A 26,761-nucleotide genomic window follows, 5' to 3' on the forward strand; every position below is an offset into this window, starting at 1 on the left:
TTAGCTAAACATTTTCGTTTTCTTTTTGATGAAAATTCCTTTCGTGCCTCTAACATGTGAAAATTGCCCATTTTCATTTAAAGTTATCTAAATGCCAAGCTTGTTTCTTATATTTACAACAAATTTGAATGTTCAATCTAGAATTTCCATTTCGAATTTTATACATAAATGAAAAATAAAAACAAAAATATTGCAATAATATTATATAGAAAATAAAAAATAAATATTATAGAAAATTTTCAAGTGCTGATTACATATCTACTAAATACGTACTACATACATACCCTATATAAAGAAACACATGCATAACCATCAAAGCATATTGTATACCCATTCTTCTTAGCCAATTGTAGATTTGTAATTTAGACAACAAAAAACCAAATCGAAATTATAATCGAAATCCAAATCAAATCGAATTCCATGCAAGGTAAAAGGGATAGATGTATTTTTAGCATACCTAAAAAAACCTCCATCTCTCAAATTCTTTCTTGTTCTAAATCTCTCTAAAATGTAAGCTTCAATATGAACCTACAACCAACTTGTTCTTCTTTCTGTTCTTCTTTTTCTACTTTTTACACTTATGACTTTCTTCAAAAAAAATAAAACGTTACAATTTCACTTCACTCATACACACACAAACAAACAAAACCACACACAATCTTTAATTATATATACATGTGTGTTGCCAATATCTACAACTCCACTTCACAACGCTACAAACAAAACTGAAAAAAAAAACGGATTCAGGCGAGAAAAACACATTGATAGAGCCGCCACCGTTGCCTTCATTCGGCACTCCACGCCGTCGTGCCCTATCGGCTCGCATTCAAGAACTTAATCGCAGCCTTTTGGAGGAGCGTGATACACAGCAGCAGAATAGCTCCAGTGACAATGAAGATAGCCGCTAAAACAACCAACAACCATAGCAACAACAACCCAACCCCTAACTCCCAAGCTCAATACTAAAAACCACAGCAACAGCAGCAAATTTAGCATGATAAAGAATTAGCAATAAAAGAAATCACAACTTATTGTTAATCTATTTGTAAATTAGTCCTACGAATGCAAACAAATGCAGCTTGTTGTCTCAAACACAAAGCTACATACAAATACACACACACAGTTCCACACACGCACACACACATATATATATACATTATCTCACATTTACAGACTCAAGCCAAAGTCAAAATTTAAAGCGAAAAGAAGAAATTCAAAGTACTTCCTTATTATACATAAATGTAACTCTTAACTAACGCTGTTCTTAGGTAGAGCCAAAATGCTTGAATAAATCGGAATCAGAATCAGTAATACAAAATTAGGAATCAGAGTTGTATGAACTTTTGTTTAGGCCATATTGTATGTTGTGACTAAATATAAAATGCTTTAGGCGCCATATTCACACACACACACAAACACGCATCAGACTGGCTATATTTTGCAGAAAAATTGAATGATTCAATTTATGCTAGTGATAGGTTGAACTGCTTAAAAATATACCATCTCTCATTCTTTCATGTTGTCCGCAGGAATCCTAATACTTAATAGAAATTGATTCGGAGCAAAGTTATTTTTTACCTTCAATATATATTTGCATCACGACTATGTATCTAGAAATTTTATTTGTCGACTATTCACAAAATTCATTTATTCTAAATTTAAATGTCCCGACTATTTATCATAAGAAGATTATTAACAAAAAACAGTCAAAAGAACAAGCTAACAAAGACACAGAAAAACACTTATAAGGCTCTTTGTTTCAAAATTGCATTAATTGCTAACAATAATAAAATATTGTATTTCAATATTTTACTGCCCTTCACTATCTTGCTGACTCTCTCTACCTCTCTTGTGTAAATTGTATTGAAAGTTTTGCTAATCTTTATTTCCTTCTTATTAAAATGCTATCAGCACTTGAAAATATAATTTTAAAGTTACCAAAAATTTTACTAAAGAAGAAAAAACATAATATATGTACATACATATGGAAAAAAGCATTTGCTCGATTTTTGCGAATGTTCTGTGATTGATTGTGTCAATTTGTTTTGTTTGGCTAAAATTAAATCGCATTCGACTATTATTTTGTTTGCCATTTTATTCGCATTTCACTACGCGGTGAAAAATTAAGATCAACATACTTTCTGTAACCATTATTTTATTATAATATTTGTCAACGACTTCTATATTTTATTAATTTGTTTTTCTTTTTTTGGTAAATATTAGTTGTTATATTAGTCTCTCTCTTTCGTTTGGCTCCCGCGCCCTTCATCTTTTTTTATTTTTTGTGCAGTTTATTTCAATAGAAATAAAGCAAAACTTTCAAGTACTAACTTCAAAAATTGACACTGACCGCTTCCATTGGATAGAAGTTCCTAATTGATATTTGACAAAGTCTTCCACATACTTAATCGACTTAGTTTATTTTTATGTGTGTAACCAGTGTACCAGTGTAACTTTACATCTTGTGTGTGTGCGTTTTGAGTGTGTGTGTGGGTGTGTGTGGATAAACGCTTTACTGGAATAAAATCTGACAAAGAAAAACAGAAAAAACAATCTGCGTAAGCACAATTTTGATTTAGTCTAAAAAACTTAGCTATTAATTAGGTAAATCCTACTTAAAGTAGCGACAAAGCAAACTCCAAGGCATTTATTGAGCAAATATATTGAATAATTGAAAATCCCTCCAAAGTTAAAGACATGCTAAAAAAGTTAAAGTAGTACTGAAAGGCCTGCTCAATGCCACATGAGGAAAAACTAAAATGGAAAATAAACAAAAACGAAAATCAGCCTTATTTATGATATTAGTTGTTGTAGCTAGCTGTGAGAGAGAGAGTAATTGCTTAGTTCATAATTTAGTGAGAGCGCATCAAAACAATACAATATTAATAAAAATATACCAATTATATATGTATTGTACATATATATATATATATACATATATATATGTCTATATACATATGCGAAGTATATTCATCGTTCTATTTACATATGTATTTGTAGAAACAGCAGAGAACTTGGCAAAATGTTCCTAAGAAATATGCATTGGTGAACAATTTTTGAAAACAAAGAAAAAACCAATCAAATGCCTTATTAAAAGCCTACCTAAGCTTAGTTTTAGTTGCAGAGGCAGGGTGAGAAAGTAAGGAGAAACAAATTAATGACTTTTTTTTATCATGCACTCACAGAGTGAAATTTATGTAACCGGCTGAAGGAAGTGTTTCCGATAAAGGAAATGTATATATTATTATTCAGCAAAAAGACCGAGTCAATCTAGCCGTGCCCATCTTCCCGTGGGTCTGTCCGTTTCTCCACTCGTTCACATGAACACCCATGTATGTATGTATCGTATACTTTATGTGCTGTGAAACCAATTTTTTGTAAACTCTAGTTTACCAGTTTATTTAAAAGCTTGCCCCGAATTAAAAATGATCAGTTTTCAAATTAATCAAGTCGTACAGACACACACATATTTATTATAAATATCTATCCGCGGTCGAACGAATTGGATAAAAGTCGTAAATTATACTATTAAAGTTTTTCACTACGTGAAAATTGTAAGAAAAAGTGCATGGTATACCAAAGTCGGCGCGACGACTTGCTTAATTTTTGTTAACTGTTACAAAGGAAATCATAATAGTCTTAAGCCAAGTAAATTTATATACAAAATAAAATACATATAGAACATACAATTATAAGATCAAGTTGTAATAGTTTTCTTATCTATTTACCTGTTCTGTGCGATTCCGAAATTGCCACAAAATTGTGCGTAGAATTTTGATTGGGTTGTGTTGTTTGTTTTTCGTAAGAAGAAATAACAAAACAGTTCAAAAGTTTCTATCATTATTCTGATGCTTAAGTTGCAGTCTTTTACGACATCTTGAATATCATTATAGTAACGAAAAAGAAGAGGAAAATTGTGTCTAATCGAATGAAAGCTTTTCTGTGCCTTTTTCTATTTTCCTTTTCCTTCTCTTTGTCATACTGACAAGCTTTTTGTTATTATGTCTGTGTGTATGTAATGTCCTTAACTCCAAACTCCAACCCATTTTCAGTTTTCAATTTTAATAAATTCGGTTGTTTTTTTATATTGTGTCGCCGCATGCTTCCCCTACTTTCCTCCCCCAATTAATTATTATTGCTACATATAAATAGAAACTGTGCGCTCCTTATGCTCAAAGCCATGTGTATGAACAATATGAAACATGCATACTCCCCTATACAAATACTTATTCAATTTAATCAAAAAAAAAAAAAAAAGAAAAACAAAAAATAATAATGAAAACACCAGATTATCGTGTTTGTACCGATACTTTTGTGTACTACTGTAAACCGATGAACAAACAAAAAAAAACATAATAATATTTGTGTGTCTGTGAAATTAGCAATAAAACCAAAACCAAAAACAACGCTGTCAAATTTCTTTCGATTTTGTGCCTTATCTAAAGAATATACATATATATACATACTTACATCTAAATACATACGACTACACATACATCTACATCTAGTTCATAGATCTAGATTAATGTTTGGCAAGTTTCAAACAAGTTGTCGTTTGCTTTTGCTCTGTTCTAGCCGCAGTTCATTTTATTTTCCACATCGTATTTATACGTTGCACCCATGGTGTGAAAGGCTATATCAAGTTCACCAAAATGAATATGTTTGTCTGTCAATCCGACTGCCTACCTGTCCGTTCGTTCACAAGAGCACAAAGGTCTTAAAACTATAAGAGTTAGAGCCACGACTCAAGTATTAGCAATAACAAAATAACAATTCTCCCCAATAATAATTACATTTCTTACTACGTGAACCAAGGGAATGGAGATGAGTGCTTCTTACTAGCCAAGATGTAAAATCAATTTTCATCCAATAAGTTTAGAATATGTTGTTTCATTTGGTGCATGGTATACCGAAGTCGGCACGACGACTTACTTCGTTTTATAATGCATTCACATAAATACTATAAACATACATATACGTAATAAAGGTAATATCAAATCAATAGATTTGAGAGTATCATTAAAAGCAAATTAAAAACATCTAGTATTTTTACCATTTTATCACATTTTCTGTGCTCATATTTTCTTCAGTATCGATATCTCATTTAATTTGTGTTGTCTTCAATATTCATCAATTACTCGTATACATATCTTTTATATGTATCAGACGAACATACGTTGCGTAAATGACCATGAAATATGCTTTTGTATATCAAGTCAGTTGTCTACCTGAATATTCAAGCTGTGCCTGTCCTTTGTTTCGTACATTTGTTTTGCCGAGCTGCTTTGAGCAAAAACCATCAAAACCAGAAACAACTAACACACACGCTTTATCATAGTACATGCACATTTACATATGCGAGGGTAGCCCAACAGACTCTAATGCAGCATCAAACAAAAGTGAAATGAATAGCCATTTAACTGGTATAGATGAAGAAAGATTTTATTTCAACGTGGATCATAAAGGAGCCAGTTACGGCACACTGCCAGTCCAATTGTAGTGGACAAATGCACATTTAACTGATAATTTTTTTAAGAACTTTGTTATTGATCTGAGCGCTATTAGGATTACCCTCGTAAAATTTATACATTTCGAAGTGTCACTAGTAAATGCTTGAGTAAATAAATAAGGATATGGTTGAAATTTAAGCTTACACAAAAGCAATGAATACAAATATTATTAGGAGAAAATTCTATTGTTTTTTATAATTTCTTCTACTGTGACTACTAACTAATTCGGTGTTTTACATTTTACTAACTACATATATATACGTAAATGCTCTAAAAGTTGGAATAGTCAATTTAGTAATGCCACCTTAACATATTAAAGTAAATGTTGTTAGTAAAGGTAATTCACTTAACAAGAGCAATTCTTTATTATATATTTTGAATACGTTCGATAATTTACCTACTTGCTAATAGTCGTTGACTTTTGTTCAGTGTTGTATCACTTTACCTATCCAACTAATAATATCTAAGCGTCAACATCGTATTTTTCCTTATTATCGTCTTCGTCGTCGATATATGGTCGTACAACTATTACAATTGAAAAAAATATAATAAATAATAAAAGCGACGTTCATAAAATTCATACAAATCTATATATATTTTCTTTTATTCCTTTATTCTTTTGGTTAAAATTATCATTTGCGAAAAAAACAACAAATACAAAATATAAAAACTCGTTCTAACTCATTAACACTGATGTCGGCTAAACAAATGCGAAATGAATATAAAAAACCCAAACGAACAACAAACAAATAAATGGCAACAAAATGCATTCATGGCTTTTTGCGTGTGCTACCACAACAAACCAAAAATCGAATACTGAAATCAACCTACCAACCTACCAACCAACCAATCAATCAACCAACACCAACAATCAAATAATGAAAATGATCCCTTTCAACATGCCAACGTACCAAACTCAATAACATTCTCTCCCAAAAAAATACATTAACCCTCTATCATTCGCACACACCCTTACCACTGACACCAACACCAACATTAACAAACACACCAACACTCACACTAACGAAAAGCAGAAAAGCGCGAGAGTCACACAAGATCACTGAAAAATTGGCATCGTTTAACCCACGCGCTACGCCGATCACCCACAGGACACAATCTCTCCCAAACGGACGGAAATAGTACTGAAGGCGAATCGACAAGCGATCGCAATCCTGCAACTACGGGAACCGGCTGTTATAAGAACTATGAGCATATAGCCAATTTACGAAATTCAAACCTTAAGCATGTGAGTATTGAACAAACTGGCAAATTCGATGTGACCAACCTTTCACTGGTTGTAGATTGTTCTACATACTTATACACATATGTACATACATATGTAACTAATTAATAGTTCAATTTCGTCTGCGGGAGTTTTTAATTCGTTATATGTATATAACATTAATAGGATAATACTGATCAATTAACTGTCACTTCTACTGCATATTTCAATGATAGCGACGTGGTTCCAGCTCTGAGCAGGACACTGTTCCACCTTACAGTTTCGACAACCCGAATGCGAGGCAAACCTCAATGATGGCCATGGAAAGCTATCGTCGTGAGCAGCAGGCGCTTCACGCCCAGCAACAGCAAAATCCCCAAAACACAGTGGGAAGCGGAGGAATAACTGCTGCTGCTGGTGATGGAAGTATGGCCAATAACTTAGCCATTGTGGCGGCTTCAAATGCGGCAACAGCTGTGGCTACAACTGGCAGCAACAGCGCACAGGAGGAAGCTGCTGGAGAAGAGGAAGGACAGGCAGAGGATGCCATGACAATTGCATCAAATCAAAAAGGACTTCCTATACAAATGATGATAACGCCCGGGGTAAGTGTTCTTTTCTGTGTATGTGTGGTGCGTCTGTGTGTGTGTGTGTGTGTGTATGTGTGTGTGTGTGTATGTGTGTGTGTGTGTATGTGTGTGTGTGTGTTTGTGTGCGTGTGTGTGTGTGTTTGTGTGCGTGTGTGTGTGTGTGTGTGTGTGTGTGTGGAGCTGTATGTATAAACCAAAACAAATTTATATATATATATATATATATATTATATATCTTAATGTTTGTAAAGTTCTTAAAACGTAACTATGTAACTATTAGTAAATGTGAAGCTGTTAACTGGATCTAAATGTTCCAACTATGAATCTACATACACATATAGCTACCTATACCTACCAACCTGTTTAACTGTTCTATCTATTTAAAAGTAAAAATATATATACATATATCAAGAAATAATTACAAAACTTATTTCTCACACGTTTAATTTGACGGTATTGTAAAATTTTTCAATTCCTTTCTTTATACTGGGCTCTATCGGTTTCTAAAATTCATCGATTTGGCATTTTCAGTTCGATCTGCTCTATATACTATTTGTCTTTATTATATATATATATATATATGTGTATCTGACACACATACACATACGATTTTATTGAGTTGTAGAATCGGCAGTCTTTTTGTCTTGATTTGTTTTACGTAGTTTAGTCTCATATAAGTATTTCTCACAACAAAAAACAATTTTTAAACAAACAAATCGAAGCTAAACCCCAAACACATTTTAACTTTTAGATTTTACGGGGACGCAGTAAGGAGGTACATTCAAAGTATACACAAGAACTCAACCTACTCTCTATACTCTAAACTCTACTCTATACTCTATGAAATGCATATTTACCACTTGCTATTCTATTCTTTTAATAATAAATAATCATATTTCCATTTCGATTTGACTTGATTGAGATACGAAATTCGATTGCTGCAACGGCTGAATATAAAATGCTATACGTTTTCTTCTTTTCTAATTTTTTCCTTTTACGCGAAACACAAAATTTCCAGCAACAATTAAATTTGCCTCTACAGAATGTGCAATACATATTGTCAATGGCATATGTATGATTTCAAAGTAATTTGATCTGATCTGATCTGTTCGGATGTGAATGTGCATCGAAAAATAATATTGTATATATTTAGCTCCTAGATCATTTTCATTTCGTATATATTTTCTCTACAAACATTTTTCAACATAAAATGTAGGGAATGCAACCAATATTCATAAAAGACAAATTTGCAATTCACTTTATTTTATGAAATAGACTAGAAAAATTACAATCAGTCAAGCTAACTAGCATTAATCAATATGACTACAAAATTGATTATTTAATTTGTTTGAAACTGTCACAAAGGACTAGAAATTAAAAGAATTATATAAAATTACAGCGGTAAAGGGTCAAGGTAATCGGTTCAAGGATTCCCTGGACCCAAAAACGAATATATCCATTTACAAATGACCAAGCAAATACAACATATATGTATATACACTCCCAAATACGCATACTTATACAAATATCGAGTCACTATTCATTAATGTACACAATATGTAGTTAAAACATGTTAAATTGAAAAAAAATATATGCAACTTTAACTACAACGACAATAGTTAGGTGAATTCTATGTTCACGTATTGACCCCCATCTTCTACTGCCCATGCATCTTGACCTCTTTTCCCTCCTGCCCTGCAACTTTTGGAATGTATATTATTGAAAGTCTGGGGGGGATAACGAACTGGCTGCTGCTGTATTACTACTTCTCTCTCTACAGGGTTTTCGAAAGACCCATTATTTTGGCCATTGGGGTCATCGCTACTGTCAGTACCTTGCGACTGCTGTCCCTCCCTGTTCTGCTGTGCAGCAAATGTAGGGGGCTGGGTGACGATAAGAGGCACAGGAGTCGGTCTATCAAATTGCTGCAATGGCTGCCTCAGCTTGTCAAGTAGAGCGTGCAGATCTACTGTTAATCTGGGCTGAACAATACCCTCAGCCGCTTGCAGTCCAACCATTTGCGAGGACAGAGCATCCACATCCTGACGGGCAGCAAACAGCAGCTGATCATGAGCTGCCAGCTGAAGCTGTGCAATCTGTGCCCTAATGGCCGCGGCAGCTACTTCCTGTTGGGCATTGTGAAGGGTTGCGGTAATGCTGCGCACATGATTCGCCGACTCTTCGAGCTGCGATTGCGCTGTTGAGGCCACTGCCTGGGCCTTTCTGATTTCAGTGGCCTCCAATTGAACTCGAGCCTGGGCGACATATAAATGCTGGACAAGGGTGCGTAGCTCTTTGCTTCTCTGCTCACCGTCGGCCAGAGCCATGGTAGAAGCATCAACAGCTCGCTGTTGCTGTTGGAAGTTGTCCATCGGCTGTATTTGATCATCGGCATTTTTGAAAAATTTATCGCATGACAACACAGTGGTAGAGCTAGCTGGAGGTAATGTGGGCGCACCCGGCGGTATAGGCGGAGACGTAGGTATTGGCAATGGTGGCGGTTCACACTTGGGTGGATCAGTGGTTTCCATGTTACCCGGGGATTGGTTGACTGGGAAGCAAGTGGTTCCCACATTAGAATCCAAGCTGACGGACGACGATATCGGATCACATTCGGGACCAACACAAATGCCTGCCACATCAGGAACTGTCACAAGGATGTTGTTGAATCAAATAATACGGGATAATATATATTCTCTACCCACCAGCTAAAACCTCGTTTGCCGCCGCATCCAGTTGCGTATCCAAATCATCAAACCCATTCTCATTAGTATAAACATAGTCGTAGTAGTCACCACCATTCCCGCCAATCACTTGTGCATTTGCTTCGATTTCTTGCCTCATCTTGGGATACTGTTGAGTGTTCGAAGCGCGTAGGACCACAGACAATAAAACTAAATGAAGAAAATTAGCTTTCACTTTAAGTTTCGTTCTGGCCCTAGGCCTTCTACTCACTCAACCAAAGCGAATTGCTTAGGCGCATTTAGAGCACACTTTGGACCAAATTCGAACATGAACTTTCAGGCAAGGCATGGGAGAGCTGGCAATTTCGTATCGGAATCAACGCACAATCAAAACAATCATTTCGATTGATAGCCAACGGACTGCCATGACTAAAATTCTAACTCGATAATTTAATCGATTTTCAATTAAATTTTATTTGTTTACTCTTTTTTTTTTGCGTGGGATAAACTGCTCTAAACATTTTGTAGATTTTCCTGCCACCTTTTGACAATTTCACACACACTGCAAGGCACACACACAGCTCAGTCCATATGCGGTGATGTCGTTTACCATGCTTTTGAGATTTCTACTCATACCCAGATACTATAAATACTTCTATATACATACATATGAACAAAGATATAATCCCCTGCATGCTATGTATATGTACATATATTCAACTAACTCTAATATAATTAATGCTCTATATGCCGCCTTTATACGATAGTTACTACTTTTTACTTTTTAACTAACTGATAGTTTTTTAGTGTTGTGATGCATGCCACTTATGGTGATTTTTCATTATTGTACATAACTACTGTATACAATATATATATGTATATGTATGTATGTATGTATATGTATGTATAAATAACTTGTTTCTTAAAAAATTGAATCGTTTTTATGATTAATATTATTTTCAAAATTTTATACTTGCTATAGTTTTATTTACTTTTTGTTTTTGGAAAAATTTACGTTATGCAAAAGAAATATTCCTAAATATTGTTTTGTAGGAAGTGGCTGAGTTGCGACGCCAAGTGGCGCTTGAGAATCTGCAGAATCAGCGCATGGATAATTTGGAACAAGATGTGCCCGTGGAATTCGAATGCTGCTTCTGCACAACTAAGGTAAAATCGATCAGCAATCGGTCAACCCAATTGTTGCCTAAAACTTTAATTGTAATGTTTGACCAAAAGCTTTCCGTATATGTTATTTATAAACGTAAATGTACCTTGTATGTATAGTTATGTCGCATGCTTCGTTTTCATATTGCACACTTTTTGGTTTGTTGTTGGTTATTTGGTTTTAATATGTTTTTGAATATCTAGCCTAGCCTGTATAAATAAACTAAAACTGGTGAATATTGTGTACACAATATACATTTATCGCGAACATCGCATTCAAACACTGTGAAATTGTACAACTATGGCAAATTGAATTTCATTCAGGTCGCTTCTGCAAACGCTCCCCGTAATGAATTAGTTGATTCTTCTCCTCCTTCATAAAAGGGGACAAACTAAACGTAGAGTGCGCAACGTATTGGACCATTAATGCAAATGAATCATTATATTTCAATTTAAAAGTGTATATATTTGTGTGTATGTGTACATATTGCAGGATCGCATTTGTGTGTTCCATGACAGGGAGTATAGCATCAAGAGGCTGGCTCGACCGCCGCCACCACCCAAAAATTATATGGCACTCAAGCGTATGATCGAGGAGGGCATTATCGATATATACTATCTATAGCTTTCCAACGGGAGAACCTGCGGGTAAAGCTGAATTACTACAAAACCCCATAAAACCCCCTCCCAAAAAAAAAAAACACAAACAAAAACAAAGTCCCTTTCCTAATTTCAGCGTATATTGTGCTCTTGGTAATGTCCCTGTCCAGAGTGGGTGAAGAAGTATTCCCCAACCTGTATATTATTTGAAGATGGTTATTTAACGTTTCTACTTTTGATTTATTCTCTCATTTGGTTATGGTTTTGTCGGTTTCTGTTAATTTTTGTGTACTGGCCGGAGCTGAATCAAACTGAATTTAGCAAATTTTTATGTTTGTTGATGTTTTTGACTTCTTGTTTCTCTTTTCATTTTTTCTTTTCTTTCTTAAAGGGTGTGCCAGGATGTCAAGGCGAATGTATTCCATTGCGCGCCAGTAGCGTTTAGAAAGAAAAAGCTTTACCCGGCGAATTTAAAAAAATTCTTGTAAAAATGCTAAATTTAAAAAACGAACTCAAAGTGTGGAACTGCACTGTAACCGCAGACTGCAAATCGCAAATTGCAAAAAAAAAAAGAAATGCAATTCTAGTTCTAATTAGCTTTAATCAGTATACACAAATTAAAAATTTAATCGATTCGTGAGTGACGTGCAAGTGAAAGCTTAAGAAAGACATAGCAAATTCTAAGAATTTAATTAATGATTACCACAATACCAAAAAGCAGCATGTGTTATTTTATTTAATCTGTATCCCAAATTAAAAAATGTGTAAGATTAAGGTCTTGATGAAAGTTTAAATCTCGTTGTTGTTCTCCTCTTTCCTCTCTTTTATGTGTTATTTTTTTTTTTTTTTTTTTTTTTTTTTTTGCTCTTTTACACACTTACACATTAAGCACTTAAATACAATTAGCCTAAATCTATATAACTTTTATTCAAAATATGCGAGGAATATGCTGTTTCACACTACGCAATTAAAGCGGAACAAAAAGTTTAACATCCGCGAATATCTAAACAACGACTTCAATATTTAAGTACGTCTCATTCTTTGAAAATATTTTTGGTTCGGATAGTATTATCGTGTTATTTGAGTAAAACGCTCATACAAACATAAACATAAAATTTTGCGACATTGGTAAATAACGTAAATGAAGTGGTTCTCAATTAGCGTCCAAACCGGACCGATCAGAGCTGAACTTCGAAACCATTTATGTTTCTCGATTAAGCAATTCCTAGCGCAGTTCTTGAACAGAAGCTATATTTAATTCTTAAATGTATGTATATGTTTAACCCTAGCAAAAATGTTTCAAATTCTAGCCACAACAACAGAAAACGAAAACTATTATAACAAACCAAAGTGTTTAGTTTATTTAAATCAATGTTAAAAAAAATTAAGCAATTCTAAATGCTACGATAAAAAGCCTTATAATAAAACAACAAACAAACTGTAATAATTTCAAAATCTATCTTTATGCATATGATAATACTACAATATATTAGCACCTAACTAATACTCTGAGCACCAACAACAATACAAACAATTGGCTATATCAATAAGAACGTGTTGTTTAACTTATTAGTGTGTGCCGCCTCCACCATCTATAAACCTAGAACGTTTTAAAATACTTTTCATTTTGGTTAGCATTATAATTTTCATCATTGATCCGTATGGTAAGTAAAACACAAAACTTGAATTTTTAAAAATCTTTTTGTATTCCTTTTAAAATATTGAGATCAAGGAAGGGTTTAAAGAGTTCCTTTATTTTTATGCACGTTTAAGTTCTATTAAAATAGTAGCATGTTTTCTTTGAATGATTCGTTTTGCCTAAGTTCGAGTCATTTGTGTCAAGCTCTTAACATCAGAGGTATCGGGTGTGCTAGGTCCAACATTCTCATGTGTTTCGATGCATTTCACTTGTTGCTCCACTTTATTGCAGGACTTTAAGGAGTATACAGATGCGGAGGGTGTCATTTCGCTTCCAACTTCCGACTTTCATAAGCCAATTTGTCTGGAAATGCGTCTGGCAGCGGCCAATCGTCAAGCCAATCAATTCGGTTTGCTGGGTCCACCTCCCATGTTGTCTTTGCCGCCACCCCCGCCATTACCGTTACCCCCCTCGACATCCGCCAGTGCCAGTGTTATGCCCATTATATCCCAATCATCATCTACCTCCTCGTCGTATGGCACTACCACGTCCACCACAATTGCTTTGCCGCCAGACACACCAATACGTTATGGTGCCGCTATAACCACTTCCAACTTCAATCACAACTTCAATAACAACTTCAACACAACCACTGCGGGATTGGCTGGAGGTGCCTCTGGAGGTGGTGGAGGAGCCAGTGGCTTGTTAGTCTATGGTGGCAACTTTAACACCATTTTCGCCAACGGTACCAACAACAATAACAATGCCGATCTAGCCAGTGTGGATAGCTCGGACACTTATGCTAGCTGCCAGACGCATCCGTTTCTCTCACAGGGCGATCTTACTCTCGACTTTAATGATGAATCGTGCACCTTGGACATCGATATGGATAATTTGTACATAAATCCGCTTGAACGAGAGACCACTCATCATCATCAAGCGATAAGCAGTTCTACGGGCTTTATAGTAGGCCTGCCGCCCACAGTCTCATCATCCGGACTTCGAGCCCAGGTTAAGAAGAGTGCTTCTGGGGATACGGCATTAAGGTATATTCTGCGTATATAGCGACGGTTTTCCATGTTTATCTTTATGTCTAATATGATACTGTTTTCTTTTTAAGGAATCTTGCTGCCGGTGGGCTCAGTCCATTGGATGATGTCTATCAGAATTTTGATGTCCAGGAGCGAGGAAGTCGCGTCAGCTTAAACGAAAACTCAGTGCCAAAGCATCGCAAGACGCGATTTCAGCAGAGCTTCACTACGAGCACATCGCCGGCGTCGAGCACCTTAAGAGGGGCCAGTGCGAAGCCAAGAGCACGTTTCGAGGACACAAGGCTTGGTGAGGACTCACGGTTCGGAACGGGTTTGGTGCGAATGGATAGTGCCAGCGTTTCAGGTAGTACAGCAAGCAGCAGCAATGTGCCCAGCTCCACCAACACCAGCCAAAAGAAAAAGCGTTCGGTATTCACGCCGGGAAAGAGCATAGCCACTGCCACCAAATTAATTAATCAACGGTTGTTTGGCGTACAAAACGTGGGAAGCAAAGGTAAGTTTCGCTGACTACGATATGATATGGTTGCCTCAGTTTTATGATTACAGCCAAATTCGAGAGCAAACATTCCTCATCGATTGACTCGATTGATGCCTCGCCCAATTTGGAACACCACAGACGCTCCAAATCGATACTGAAAAACAAGTCTGATGTATCACGCATACTCTCTGATCCTGAATGTGAGCGTCTGTTGGCGGACAACATGTCAGGTTCGGGCGTATCCGACAACGGCACAGTAATGGTAATTTAAAATAAAAACTAGACTAAATTGTTCATTTTAGGTTTAAATGTTATGTTTGTCGTTTTACAGGGCGAATCTGGCAGCGATTACTCACCGAATAAATTACCTCATTCAGTTTTAGCTAAGTCTATATCCCCACCACCTCTCAGGCATCGTACACTAATACAACAACGATCAGGACCCGCGACATTGCAATCGAATCGTACCAAGTTCCAAACTCCCCGTTATCCCGAGGAGCAGGCCTTGCGTCAGGTGAAACCTTTGCTAGCTCGATCCTCACCTGCGGCCTCCAACTCTGGCCAGTTGCAGGCATTCCAATCAATGGGCGATGGCCATCAGACAAGAGACAGCAGTCTAGGTAGGTTTATGGCCCTAAAATAATGCCTATCTCCATCATTAACATCACTGAGTAATCCAGACGTTTGGCTGTGAAAATCCAAAAACAACTATTTTATTTCTTTCCCTCTCTTCCATATCTGTCTATCTATCCATTAAACTAACTATCCCGCTCAATCTTTAGTTACTGTTTTCGATGCTGCAATCTGAAAACCCCAATCCACCCCACTCCATTTGACTCCACAATCCCAACCCGCAGACACAGATACTGAAACTGATACTAATACACAGACCCAACCAAATATGGAGTGCAGCCCGCCACAGCGCTGTTAACTTGTTAGTAAGGAAAATACAATGAAATATAACGTTGACACCTGTATATACATGGGGGTATGGGAGAATTTGATAAAAAAAAATCATTCTGTACTGAAATATACCCAATGCCAACCATCCACACCCCACCCCACCCACAATCGACTACCTAGCACTACTCGTACCTCAGTTACAATTAATTTATACTGATACTTCTTCAAGTATAATGCTTGTCATGGTATCCTAATACAAATGGAAATATTTTGCTGTGCTACCATCTTATTGATATTGTTGTGCAGCTGTAGCCGTTGGCCTTCACCCACTCCATACTCACACAACACAAATATACATAAATTTACACTAACATCAACACTAACACAGCTTTATATATTGCAATAGTTTTAATGTAGTTCTTTGAATATCCTTGCTAAATTGCTAATTGCAGTACATGTTTACCTAAAACCAAATTTCTTAACCAAAACGGTCAAATATTTGTAATTTTCATATGCATTCTGATAGATGTCGCCTATGAAGTTCATATTCAAATTAACAAAAAAATATCAAAGAAACTAACTTTGGCTATGCCGAAGTTTATATACCCTTGCAGTCCTTGGCAATAATATTTTTACTTTTCGAATATAGGTAATAGGTATACATGTTCAAAGCTCTTTTTCTTTAAATCAATTCGTCCGTGCACAGACAAAACGTTCACTCTGTCCCTTTTTACTTCGTTTCACCCGCAATTTCTTTTTCGTCTTCTCCTCCCATCCTCTTTGCAAACCATTTTTATACGGTAGCGCTGCGTCTCTTTATGTAAACAATACCCGCTGCAAGGGAATAAAAAGGAACAACGCTTTTTAAATAGTTTTTTCATTTATAAAATAGCTGTATAGTACATTAATTAGTAGTAGAGTTAATTTAAATTGATATTCTTGTTTTTGTTGAGTCTTTCTAGTGGCTTGAATTGAATTGTGTTTTTTTTTTTTAAACACACCTCCGTGGCATCTAATCCGCTTCTTCAACTGGTACTCTAGACACATCCTGAGACAAGCAATAAGAGTATAGCTTCATTTAATGATTTATTCGTATTTGCAAGGATATTTCGCAGTCGGCTCGCCGAATATCATTCGTTATTAGTAAAATAAACTATAAACAATAGTTATTACTACATAAATTAAATATCTAAAGCACATTTCGTTTTATCACAGATTCGGAGACAACCTTTACATCACCGATCTGCAGTAGACCTATTGAGGAGACCGCCTCAAGTTCTTATCCTGTTCAAATACAGAATCAAGGCGATGTCCAAGCAGAGGGCCATGGCGAGAGCGAAAACGACATTGAGGCCAACGATGAGCAGCAAGCGCTGCTTCAGACAGGGGATGCTAGTGAAGACAACGTCAATGCCAAGGATGGAGATGTAACAGGGGGCGGCAGTGGTTGTCAGAGTAATGAAGGCACGTAGCAATAAGTAAATATAAATACACACAACCAACATACAAACATTAAAAAAAATCGCTAAGTACTTAGTTATTCTAAGTATTATATCCAAACAAAAGAACAAAAACTCAAAGTGATAGCAAAGTTAGCAAAAATGGAATGTGAATTATATAAAAGCAATGAACAGTATCCTAGTCAAAATGGTGTTAGCAAGTTGAATATTTTTACACAGCCCAAAGCTAAGAAAACAAACAAAAAACACAAAAAAAATGGAAAAAGAAGAAAGTGAAATGAAACTACTCGACCGGCCGTATATAGTAGATTCAACAACAGAACGAAAGAAATTGCAACAGCAACATTAAAATGAAATGAAAAAAAAATATTATATAAAAATACAAATGCCCTTATCATTGTGCTTGACGAAGGAAAAAAGGCGCATGGAAATTAATAACAGTAACTTCTTTAATGAATAAGTTCTAAGCATCCTTTACTTACCAGCATAAACTTGCATACATATGTACAGAGCAAACATTCATACACAGCCTAAATAGTAACAAAACGCAGAAACTAAAACCAAATGCAGTAAACCAAAACACTAAACTAGCACTATAACACAACTAAATATTAACATAAACAAAATCACCAGAAAAGCCTAAATTGCCGATAGGAAAATAGCAACCAAACAAAGGAAAGTAATATTCATATTTAAAGTATCATATACAAATGTAAAAGTCCTCTGGTTACATAAATGTATATTTATACATCTTCAACCATCGGAATTACGATTTGCAGCATATTTACATACAGATGAATATACATATATATATCTATATATATATATTTATTTATTCTTCAAAGTCACGCGCCAAAGAGGAAAATATACAGTCACTTTTTATAGTAGATCGGATATGCCACTATTTACCATATGTATAATAAGAATTCTAAAAATGAAAAAAAAAAACAACTAAAAAAATCATAATTGTATTTAAAACTCGTTACGCAATTGTTCGTTTGTATATGTTTAAAGGTAAAGCGACCATCACCTGTTCCGATAGATGGAAACTACCTACCATAAGTTAGTTTAAATTTTAATTTCGCATATGATCGTAATAATAGTAAAGGTAAATTATTTGACAAAGAGATCCCAATCGATAAGGAATGCAGCTGATATTAATGTTATTACTATATTTAATTATCGGCTGAATACCGACTACGATAGTACCTATGAATATGAGACATTTGGTTGCAGCAAATGGCATATTTCAAATTAACCAGCCATTGTTAAAGTTCTTTCTTTTCATCCACATGGATGTCAACTCATTATTTTATCGGTTGCAGTTAAAAATGGTTGCGCTCTATAAAGTGTAGTTTATGGTTTCGGGCATCTAACGGTTGCATTCCTAGCTTAGTCACAAACATTCTTAATGTATAAAAATCAAAAGTTCTATAGACACAGTTACAAAAGCAGATATCATGTGTACCCAAACAATGACTAAATAAATATGCCTCTTGATATTTGTGGGAAAAATATACGTGAAAAAAATATATAGGTGATATTTTGTGAGCTCGCTTTCGATGTGTGCGTTTGTGTGTGTGTTAGGTGAGTTAGTTAGATCTACTCCAAGTAGTTTAATCGTGTCTCATTATTTTGTTGTTGGCTTTCTGTTTCTAAAATACGTAAGCAATAAAATTGGAAATCAATATTTTTGGACTAAAGTTGTTCAATGGTAAAACTGTCGCCCTACTCAAGGGAAATAACCTTTCCCCTAAAACACATTGTCCTACACCAACCCCACAATTCTTTCGTCAATTATTTAAATTTTACCCCAAATCAAATAATTTCCTTTGCAAGTCTTCTCCTTTCTTGCTTTCTCTGCTTTTAGAAACATTCCATTGGTATTGTTATTAACTACGTACTTAGTATCTCTTAATAAATCATACACACACAAAAGAAAATACAACTAAAAACAAAAAAACAAAAATTTATAAAAACAATTAAGCATTTGATGAAAGTTTTAAGCAAATTTTTAGGCCTGGCTAGCAAAATGTGCTAATTTTTACGCAAGAAATACAAATAAAGCAAAAAAAAAAACGTTAAACAAAAATCCTACAAAAAGATCAATAAATTCCAGCATTTATTAAGACATTAAAGTTAATCTAATAAATATTTAAGCATATATGTATATAAAATTTTAAGAAGCTTAAAACTAATTAAGCCTTAAACTGTCCAGCGTTTAACAATTCTGCTAGTTCGAAATAATATCCATTATGTTCTTTCACCCTATTTCGTATGAATGATCTTTATAGGAGATGCTGCAGGGCTGCAAAAATGTATGAGAAATGAAGTCAAATGCTAATTCGCCTCTTAGAAACATATCAGTAGAATGAATACAACAACAACAGCATACACAAATAACAATACACACACAATTCTATACACACATACACACACGCACACACGCACAAATACAGACTCACACAGGACATAAACACCCGAACACTGCAAATGTACGCTGTAAATTCAACATGAAACGTTGTTTTTTATACCAAAAGCAAAACTAACAAAAGAGATAAATTTAACGTCCGCTTTTTGAGAAAATAAAACTTTATCAAGGAGAATTAAATTAATATTAACTTTTTAAGGAATTTGCAGTACAATATGTAATTTTTTGGTTTTTGTTTTTTTTTTGTATAATTACCATAGATAGGTAAATTTTTTTTTTATTGCTTATGTTCATGCATCTGCTACAGTTCAATAATTTGCGAACTTACATACATACATATGTATGTACACACATACATATATGTTTTTTCGGTTTTAAAAGATTGAACACAGTGTTTCTTTGTGGGCACATTCCATAAATATAGAAAATTAATTTCATTGTGTATAGGCTTTTGTAAATATTCTCTTATTGATTTCAATTGAACACAATCAAAAACTGAAAGAGGTTGAGAAGTAGTAAAGATGAGGATAATGAAAAATTGAGTAACTGAGTCATGTTAGTTTTAGTTTAAATTGAAAAGGCATTAAAAAACAAAATGTTGTTTTTGCATACAATATATATATACATTTTAGTTTGAAATTGTTGTTAATTTTTTAAATTTAAATACTCTCTACGTCTTACAAAGTAAATGCCATCATTAAATTCAATTGGATATTCAAGTTAAAACAAAATTTCCGATTCTGTAACAGAGGAGTCATCTGTCAGTAAGTGTATCCCTGTGCACCTAAGCACATATGTAGATCGTAATTAAAAACTTTTATCACATTCTTGGTATTTCGAAAGTTAAAATATTATTTGGGCATCGTGAATTTTGGTTGTCGTACAGGGTATTTCAAAGTCGGCGGCCGACTTTCTTGCGGTATATTTTTTTTTTTTACTAAATAACTGCAACTGGATTAAGATAACAAAACAAAGCAAAAAAAAAAACAAAAGAGAAACTTAACAAAAGCAAAATGTTATTAATATTAATTATAATATTAAAATTATTTATTAAACGATATGTACATTTAAATGTAGTCTGTCAGTGACGATCGTTGGAAAAAAACATTTATTAAAACGTATTAAAATCTATATTGAGCGAAAGATAATGGAAATATATATATGAATCATTGGCAACATTTAAAAGCTAGACACAATTGATTTAATTGAACTAATTTCAAAATGGTACTACATACATACATATTGAGGTAAGTGTCTGTTTTTCTGTGAAATTAAGTTAGCTGTCTTTAGTTAGATTTATTAATAATATCGAACAAATGGTCACCCCATTGAATCGAAAAAGAGTGTTTTGTGGATAAAATGGGAACCAGATTAGTTACGAATACGAATTGTTTCCTCGGGTTGTTTCGATAGGTTGAAATTATTTTCTTTATATAAGAAAGTAGTATATTATTGTCATTTCTTAGTTAAGTTGTATTGTAGAGTATGATCATTAAACGATGAACAGAGCAAACCAAAAATATTGCTATTCAACAATATTTCATAATATTTTTATGAGGTAGATAAATATAGGTTCCACAGATGGAGTCAACTCCGTTACTGATTCACTTGGATTTCCATCGATAAAATGGTAGCCGATTGAATGTCATATATTTAGCATCCAATAATTTTTCCTAAAATAAATGCATTACTAATTTGTTGAGTATATACAAAAGTATTCTATTATATTGATACATACTTCATCTTGACTTAGTCTCACAATATCTGGCATTTCCAAGTGCAGGGGTTTTTGCTTCTCGGGATTTCGTATGGACTTAATTAATTGAAAAGCGTCCTTTCGAAACTCTTCGCCTAGATCCGGTGCGATTCGCAAATACTTTAGACATCTATTTGAATTGAGGATTTTCAGAGCTACTGCGCAAAAGTCGCCCGCATTGCCGCGAAATTTTACACTAATGACCTGAAGTTTTGTAAGTTGGGCCAACAGTTGAACCGCCTCTGGGTCATCAAATATTAATTGAATTTCTCTGAGAGTATCGATTTTTACAATCTGCTGAGTGTCTTCGACACCGACAATAGTTTCTATGAATTTTAACGACTGTAATTGCTTCTGGGAGAAGGCTTTTAAAAAAGTTGACATATTATCGTCAATTAAATTTCTAATATGTAAGGTTCTCAGATTGGGTAAATCGGCCAGTTTTATATATAAGTTGGAATCCTTGCATAAACGGAAAGAAATCTCCTCCAATTTGGAACAATGTGGCACAATGTCAATAAGATTTCCATTGATTTTACAATTATGCAGATGGAAAACACGAAGGTTTCCATTTGATTTGCAATATTTTACTAGATAATCAATGTTTTTGTCGCCCTCCAAATGTAAAGTATCTAAATTTTTGATTTCACATAGGTCATCAATATTAATGTCTGTAAAATTAACAAAAGAAAAATCAGTTTGTCATGTGATGAGGTGTATAACTCTTACCCAGCTGAGTTTTTATTGCAAGGCTTCTCAATTTCGGCAAACCTCTTAAAGCCAATATAGTTTCATTAACAATTTTCGGGTTAGGTATATAGAAAAATGAGTTTTTACTGATAGTCAAACTTTCGAGTGACTGCATTTTTCTAATTATATTACAAAAGCCGTCAATGGGTATTAGCTCTTTGGGTTCTTCAAGCTTTTGGCGGAAAAGACGCAAGTACTTATGGTTCATCTCTTCCCTGGACAGCTGATCATTACGGGAGCAAGCCTGTTTGCTGCTATAAAAATGATAATCAACATGGTTTATATTTACAGCCAGAGTTCGTATGCAGCCATGTAGGATACTTAATAGTGTAAGCTGTTTCCTTAGAGTATTCAATTCAAATTCTTCCGTCACAATTTCGTTGACGTAAAATGTTGGATAGAGCGTATTGGCCCAGATCTGGACTGCGCGTCGAAGTACCGTGCAGACCTGTGATACATTTATATGATCTTGTATTGGCAAGAACTTCAGTATGTGGCCAAAACAGTCGTCATTTAGCTCCAAAATGTGCATTTTGCTTCACCTTTATGTTAATACTAAGCTAACATATGGGTTGTCAATGGTCTTATGAGTCACCTGCTTGAAAACTTTTGATAACACCGCAATAACACAAAGCAACAAGTTACTGAGGCGACAAACTTGATACCCTCTATATATCTTAGTCTATGTCATCTATGGGTGCACACCATCCTACTAGACCTCTTTACGAGTCAACAATCAACTATCTGTGTGCTCTAAATTTTTATTTTTTCTTTATTTTATTAACGAGTGGTGTCGGGAAATGGATAAAGTAATGATTTTGCAGCATTGTCATTTTGGTCTAGCCTAACACAACTTTTATTTTTGGAGATTTCAAAAGCTTAAATGAGCTTTTTTCAGTGTTCGTAAGTGCACTAAAGTCAAGATAGGAACCTCTCGCAGCCGCATAAGCTTTTATCACGGTCGCGTTTTCAAACATAAGCTGCGTAAATTTAAATTTCATATACGCATGTGTTTTTAAAGTGAGCCAACTATCTTTACATACAAAGAACCTTAGGGTTACACCAAACAAATGGATGTTACCACATGGGTGAATTGTGTCTTTTATTTAAATAATAGTTTTAGCCCTTTCATTCCCCTTACATTTAAATTTTCTTAGATCTAATTAGTTACGACAATGATTCCCGCCCTTTGATAGATCCTTCAACCTATTTTCATTTATTTCAATAATTAAAATGCAACTCACAGTGCCTCACGTAATGAGGCGTGACACTTGACTCGTCGTTGTCTCACTTTTCGTGTTGCCTATTGCTGCATAATTAATGCTGCTTCTAAGCCACGCCCTCCGCCCCATGCTTCAAGCCCATTTTAGGGCCTCTGCAATAACTTTATAAATGGCCTGATTAGGGCAATTAGCTGGCAATTACTATAAGTATGTATTCAACAGAAGAAGCAACTGACGTAAAGCGGAGCAACTACCGCAGCATCAGAGAAATGATTCGTCTTTCCTACACGGTTGGATTTAATCTAACCAACCCATCATCAAAATGGGGAAGAGTTCTCAGAGTGTAAGTCAGAGTGTGAATGCATTTTACATATGTATCTATCTACGCCAATTCATATAACCGCACACCTTAAACTCCTAGCTGGACAATTGTGTTGAGTCTGAGTAGCGTTGCTTCACTCTATGGCCATTGGCAGATGTCTGTGCGTTATGCCCAGGACATACCACGCATTGTGGAGGTAACTAAGTGTCATATAGGATAATGCGCATGCATACAAATTGTTCTATTTGCTTCTATCCTTCATTCACTTTTTACGGTTGTGGAACAGGCCATTAGCACCGCTCTTCAATTCCTCACGTCTATAGCAAAAATGTGGTTCTTTCTTTTTGCCCACCAGAAGCTTTACGTTTTATTAAAAATTGCTCGTTGCCACGAATTGTTGCAGGAATGTGAGCTGTTTGTTGTAATGTCTGGTGAGATTTACCTAAGATTTGAGTCAGCTACTTGTATATCATTCTCTTTATATGTATCACCAGATCTGCCAGTGGCCAAAATGTTGCGTCAGCAAGTTGGCAGGATTATGCAAAGCTATTGGGGGAGCACGCGTCGGCAATTGCTCATCTATCTCTATTGTTGCATCTGTATTACTAGCAATTATTTTATCAATTCATTTGCAATCAATTTATACCGGTATTTCACTCAACCACAAGGATTTAACATTGTCCTCCGTGAGTTAAATTTGACTTACACACAGCTAGTTTAAGATATTTTAAAAATATTTTGTTAAAGCAGCTCTGCCCTCGTTGTATCCAGCCTGGGAGCATAAGGGCCTAGCCTTTCCCTACTATCATATCCAAATGTATTTGGAAACCTGCTCTCTCTATATCTGCGGCATGTGTAAGTATCACCAGGTAATGTTCCGTTTAGAGGGAAAATGTTTATAATGAGCTATAAACTGCTCAAATTGATTGATAGATAGCTCGAGCTTGGTGGAAGTGGAGGACGTAAAAAGGAGACGTTTTTGTCAAAAAGCACTTTCTTCTTCCCTAAACAGGTGCCGTTAGTTTCGATGGCATTTTCATAGTGCTTTGTCTGCACAGTGTTGGACTGATGAAGTCACTCATCCATATGATTGAAAGCTCTACTTCATCATTGGTGCCGCCAGAGCGCAGAGTTCAGTATTTGCGTTGTTGCATTTATCAATACCAGCGAGTGGCCAGGTGAGTGGTTTGTCTTTAGTAATTTATTCTAGTAGAGGTTTCCAAAGATCTAGGGGGTGCATAGTGGGTAAGGAGTTTAACTGATTCACCTTTAATCTAAAGTTGTGTCCTATTATCCAGTTATGCCACGGAGATAAATGATTGCTTTCGCCACATAACACTTACCCAGTTTCTCCTGAGTCTCTTCAACTGGGGTTTAGCGCTTTTTCAGATGAATATTGGTTTGGTATGACTGCGGCATCTTTTCGAAAGTTTTCAAATATGAACCATGTGCGTGTTATCACCTCGTTTCTATCCACAGGGGTCAAGTCCCATCACCTTGGTGCGCATGATTATGTATCTGATTGCAGCTGGCTATCAAATTGTCGTCTATTGCTTAAATGGTCAACGATTTCAGACAGCTGTAAGTCGGCAAACACATTTTCGATTTTCCTGGTGTAAAAGGTAAATACTTTCTGTTTTTCCCAGAGCGAGAAAATTCCAATGGCGTTTTACGAGTGCTCCTGGTACGAGGAATCCAGGGAATTTAGACAACTCATTAAAATGATAATAATGCGAACGAATCGGTGCTTCCGTTTAGATGTGTCCTGGTTCATGCAAATGTCGCTACCTACATTAATGGCGGTGAGTTGCAGGGGATGGGGAGAGATATTTCAATTCTTTCTTAATATATCACATGATTGATTTGCAGATGGTTCGAACAAGTGGACAATATTTTCTTTTGCTTCAAAATGTCACTCAAAAATAGACCTAAAAAATTAAATGAATAGAAATAAAAGCAATTCTATTGAAATTAGGGGGGATGACCTTTATTTCTATCTCATTTGTCGCTTTCTTTCAACACATTCGGTTTCCTATTTCATATTGACGGGACATTTGACAATTCAAACAATATTTGCAGTCAGTGTTCGTCCCACCGACAGTTCCTCCGAACGATACGCCCGCCAATTGTCCATTAGTTTTCATGGACATCGTTTTGGCTTGTCTGATAATTCATTTGGACGTTAAATTGGCAGGCTCGCACCCGCTGATAACAAGGCGAAGCTCCTGCTTTGGCCATTGCCAATCAATTTTATTAATCATTTAGAGTCCTTGAGGTTGGTTGATGCTTTAAGTGGCTCTTTCTTTCGTTGCTTTAGTTGTTGGTTTGTTTGTTTTCTCTGGGTATTTCTTTTTATTCTCAAGGCTGACTAACGTCTTTGTTTCAGTTTGACTATTTTCTTTACAATATTTTTAATGCATATTTGGTGTTTGGGTTTTTTCCTTTCTTTTCTTACATTCAACTTGCATAAGCTTGCCTTGCCTTGTCTTAACGTTCTTTTGGTTGCCTTGGACTTCACTTTAATGCCTTTTCGCCCGGCGAAAAAAAGGACATATTTTCTTTATTTTTGGTTTATTTAGGTACATGTATATTCCGTTGTGAATACTATCTCGATGTGTGTGTGTCCTTTCTGAGCAAGGACGGCTATAATTTATGCATTGACGGAAAGCGTTTGGCCAGACCTTTTGTTATGCTTAACAAGTCTAACAAGACATTTCACGCTTTAATTTTTCTCGTTAAAATTTTGCTTAACAACCGAAACACCTTCCTGCTTCGAAAGAGACAAATATTTTCTTTTATTATTTCCATTACTTTTCAACTAATTAGCAATTTAATTAAGCAACTCAATTTGAAAACTTTGAAAGGCCGACAACGTTTAACAAAGCAAATAAAAAATAGAAAGCGCTAAGTGAGAAAACTATTGTTAAACAATAAAAATGAAATTGATGACATGACGCAGGAGTGCACAGATACATAC

General features: G+C 35.2%; 4 protein-coding genes across 11 annotated transcripts in view; 2 read left to right on the forward strand and 2 right to left on the reverse strand.

Annotated features, from left to right (window-relative positions):
• LOC6639109 (potassium voltage-gated channel protein Shab) overlaps window positions 1–19,726 on the forward strand; it is a 56,113-nt gene extending 36,387 nt beyond the window's left edge. For 2 of the 8 annotated variants that reach the window (XM_023181713.2, XM_015179021.3), the window contains 8 exons: window positions 6,620–6,756; window positions 6,969–7,337; window positions 11,060–11,173; window positions 13,701–14,455; window positions 14,530–14,954; window positions 15,008–15,201; window positions 15,271–15,559; window positions 17,058–19,726. In XM_023181713.2, coding sequence (XP_023037481.1) covers window positions 6,620–6,756; window positions 6,969–7,337; window positions 11,060–11,173; window positions 13,701–14,455; window positions 14,530–14,954; window positions 15,008–15,201; window positions 15,271–15,559; window positions 17,058–17,314 — 2,540 coding nt within the window. In that variant the 3' untranslated portion in view covers window positions 17,315–19,726. Of the gene's footprint in view, window positions 1–747; window positions 1,732–6,544; window positions 6,757–6,968; window positions 7,338–11,059; window positions 11,174–11,663; window positions 11,819–12,161; window positions 13,261–13,700; window positions 14,456–14,529; window positions 14,955–15,007; window positions 15,202–15,270; window positions 15,560–17,057 lie in introns of those variants that run through there. The other 6 variants (XM_023181714.2, XM_002062561.4, XM_047012155.1 and 3 more) reach the window with 6 other exon arrangements.
• LOC124460711 lies at window positions 8,554–10,427 on the reverse strand. Its single transcript, XM_047012157.1, has 3 exons — window positions 10,278–10,427; window positions 10,028–10,216; window positions 8,554–9,969 (listed from the first exon to the last, which is right to left on the reverse strand). The coding sequence occupies exons 1-3, from the start codon at window positions 10,303–10,305 to the stop codon at window positions 8,942–8,944; spliced, it is 1,245 nt and encodes a 414-aa protein (XP_046868113.1). The 5' UTR covers window positions 10,306–10,427; the 3' UTR covers window positions 8,554–8,941.
• A 1,081-nt stretch (window positions 19,727–20,807) lies between the features above and the next one.
• Window positions 20,808–23,051, reverse strand: LOC111519439. Its single transcript, XM_023180403.2, has 3 exons — window positions 22,219–23,051; window positions 21,472–22,160; window positions 20,808–21,406 (listed from the first exon to the last, which is right to left on the reverse strand). The coding sequence occupies exons 1-3, from the start codon at window positions 22,769–22,771 to the stop codon at window positions 21,338–21,340; spliced, it is 1,311 nt and encodes a 436-aa protein (XP_023036171.2). The 5' UTR covers window positions 22,772–23,051; the 3' UTR covers window positions 20,808–21,337.
• A 620-nt stretch (window positions 23,052–23,671) lies between these two features.
• Window positions 23,672–25,710, forward strand: LOC6639624 (odorant receptor 63a). Its single transcript, XM_002062559.2, has 10 exons — window positions 23,672–23,805; window positions 23,884–23,988; window positions 24,079–24,215; window positions 24,279–24,470; window positions 24,535–24,639; window positions 24,797–24,962; window positions 25,083–25,188; window positions 25,264–25,365; window positions 25,431–25,586; window positions 25,654–25,710. Exons 1-10 carry the CDS (start codon window positions 23,672–23,674, stop codon window positions 25,708–25,710), a joined length of 1,260 nt encoding a protein of 419 aa, XP_002062595.2.
• Window positions 25,711–26,761: the final 1,051 nt, after the last annotated feature.

Source organism: Drosophila willistoni (assembly GCF_018902025.1).
Source record: "Drosophila willistoni isolate 14030-0811.24 chromosome XR unlocalized genomic scaffold, UCI_dwil_1.1 Seg144, whole genome shotgun sequence".
NCBI lineage: Eukaryota > Metazoa > Arthropoda > Insecta > Diptera > Drosophilidae > Drosophila > Drosophila willistoni.

Excerpts from the sequence above, each read along its gene's own strand:
- LOC124460711 (XM_047012157.1), bottom strand. The coding sequence starts at position 10,305 with ATGCGCCTAAGCAATTCGCTTTGGTTGA. Across the intron at positions 10,217-10,277 it reads AAGCAATTCGCTTTGGTTGA|TTTTATTGTCTGTGGTCCTA; the intron begins GTGAGTAGAAGG and ends TTCTTCATTTAG. Across the intron at positions 9,970-10,027 it reads GGCAAACGAGGTTTTAGCTG|TTCCTGATGTGGCAGGCATT; the intron begins GTGGGTAGAGAA and ends TCCTTGTGACAG.
- LOC111519439 (XM_023180403.2), bottom strand. The coding sequence starts at position 22,771 with ATGCACATTTTGGAGCTAAATGACGACTGTTTTGGCCACATACTGAAG. Across the intron at positions 22,161-22,218 it reads TGCAATAAAAACTCAGCTGG|ACATTAATATTGATGACCTA; the intron begins GTAAGAGTTATA and ends TTAATTTTACAG. Across the intron at positions 21,407-21,471 it reads TGAGACTAAGTCAAGATGAA|GAAAAATTATTGGATGCTAA; the intron begins GTATGTATCAAT and ends CATTTATTTTAG.
- LOC6639624 (XM_002062559.2), top strand. The coding sequence starts at position 23,672 with ATGTATTCAACAGAAGAAGCAACTGACGTAAAGCGGAGCAACTACCGC. Across the intron at positions 24,963-25,082 it reads CAATACCAGCGAGTGGCCAG|TTATGCCACGGAGATAAATG; the intron begins GTGAGTGGTTTG and ends CCTATTATCCAG. Across the intron at positions 25,189-25,263 it reads TTCAGATGAATATTGGTTTG|GGGTCAAGTCCCATCACCTT; the intron begins GTATGACTGCGG and ends TTCTATCCACAG.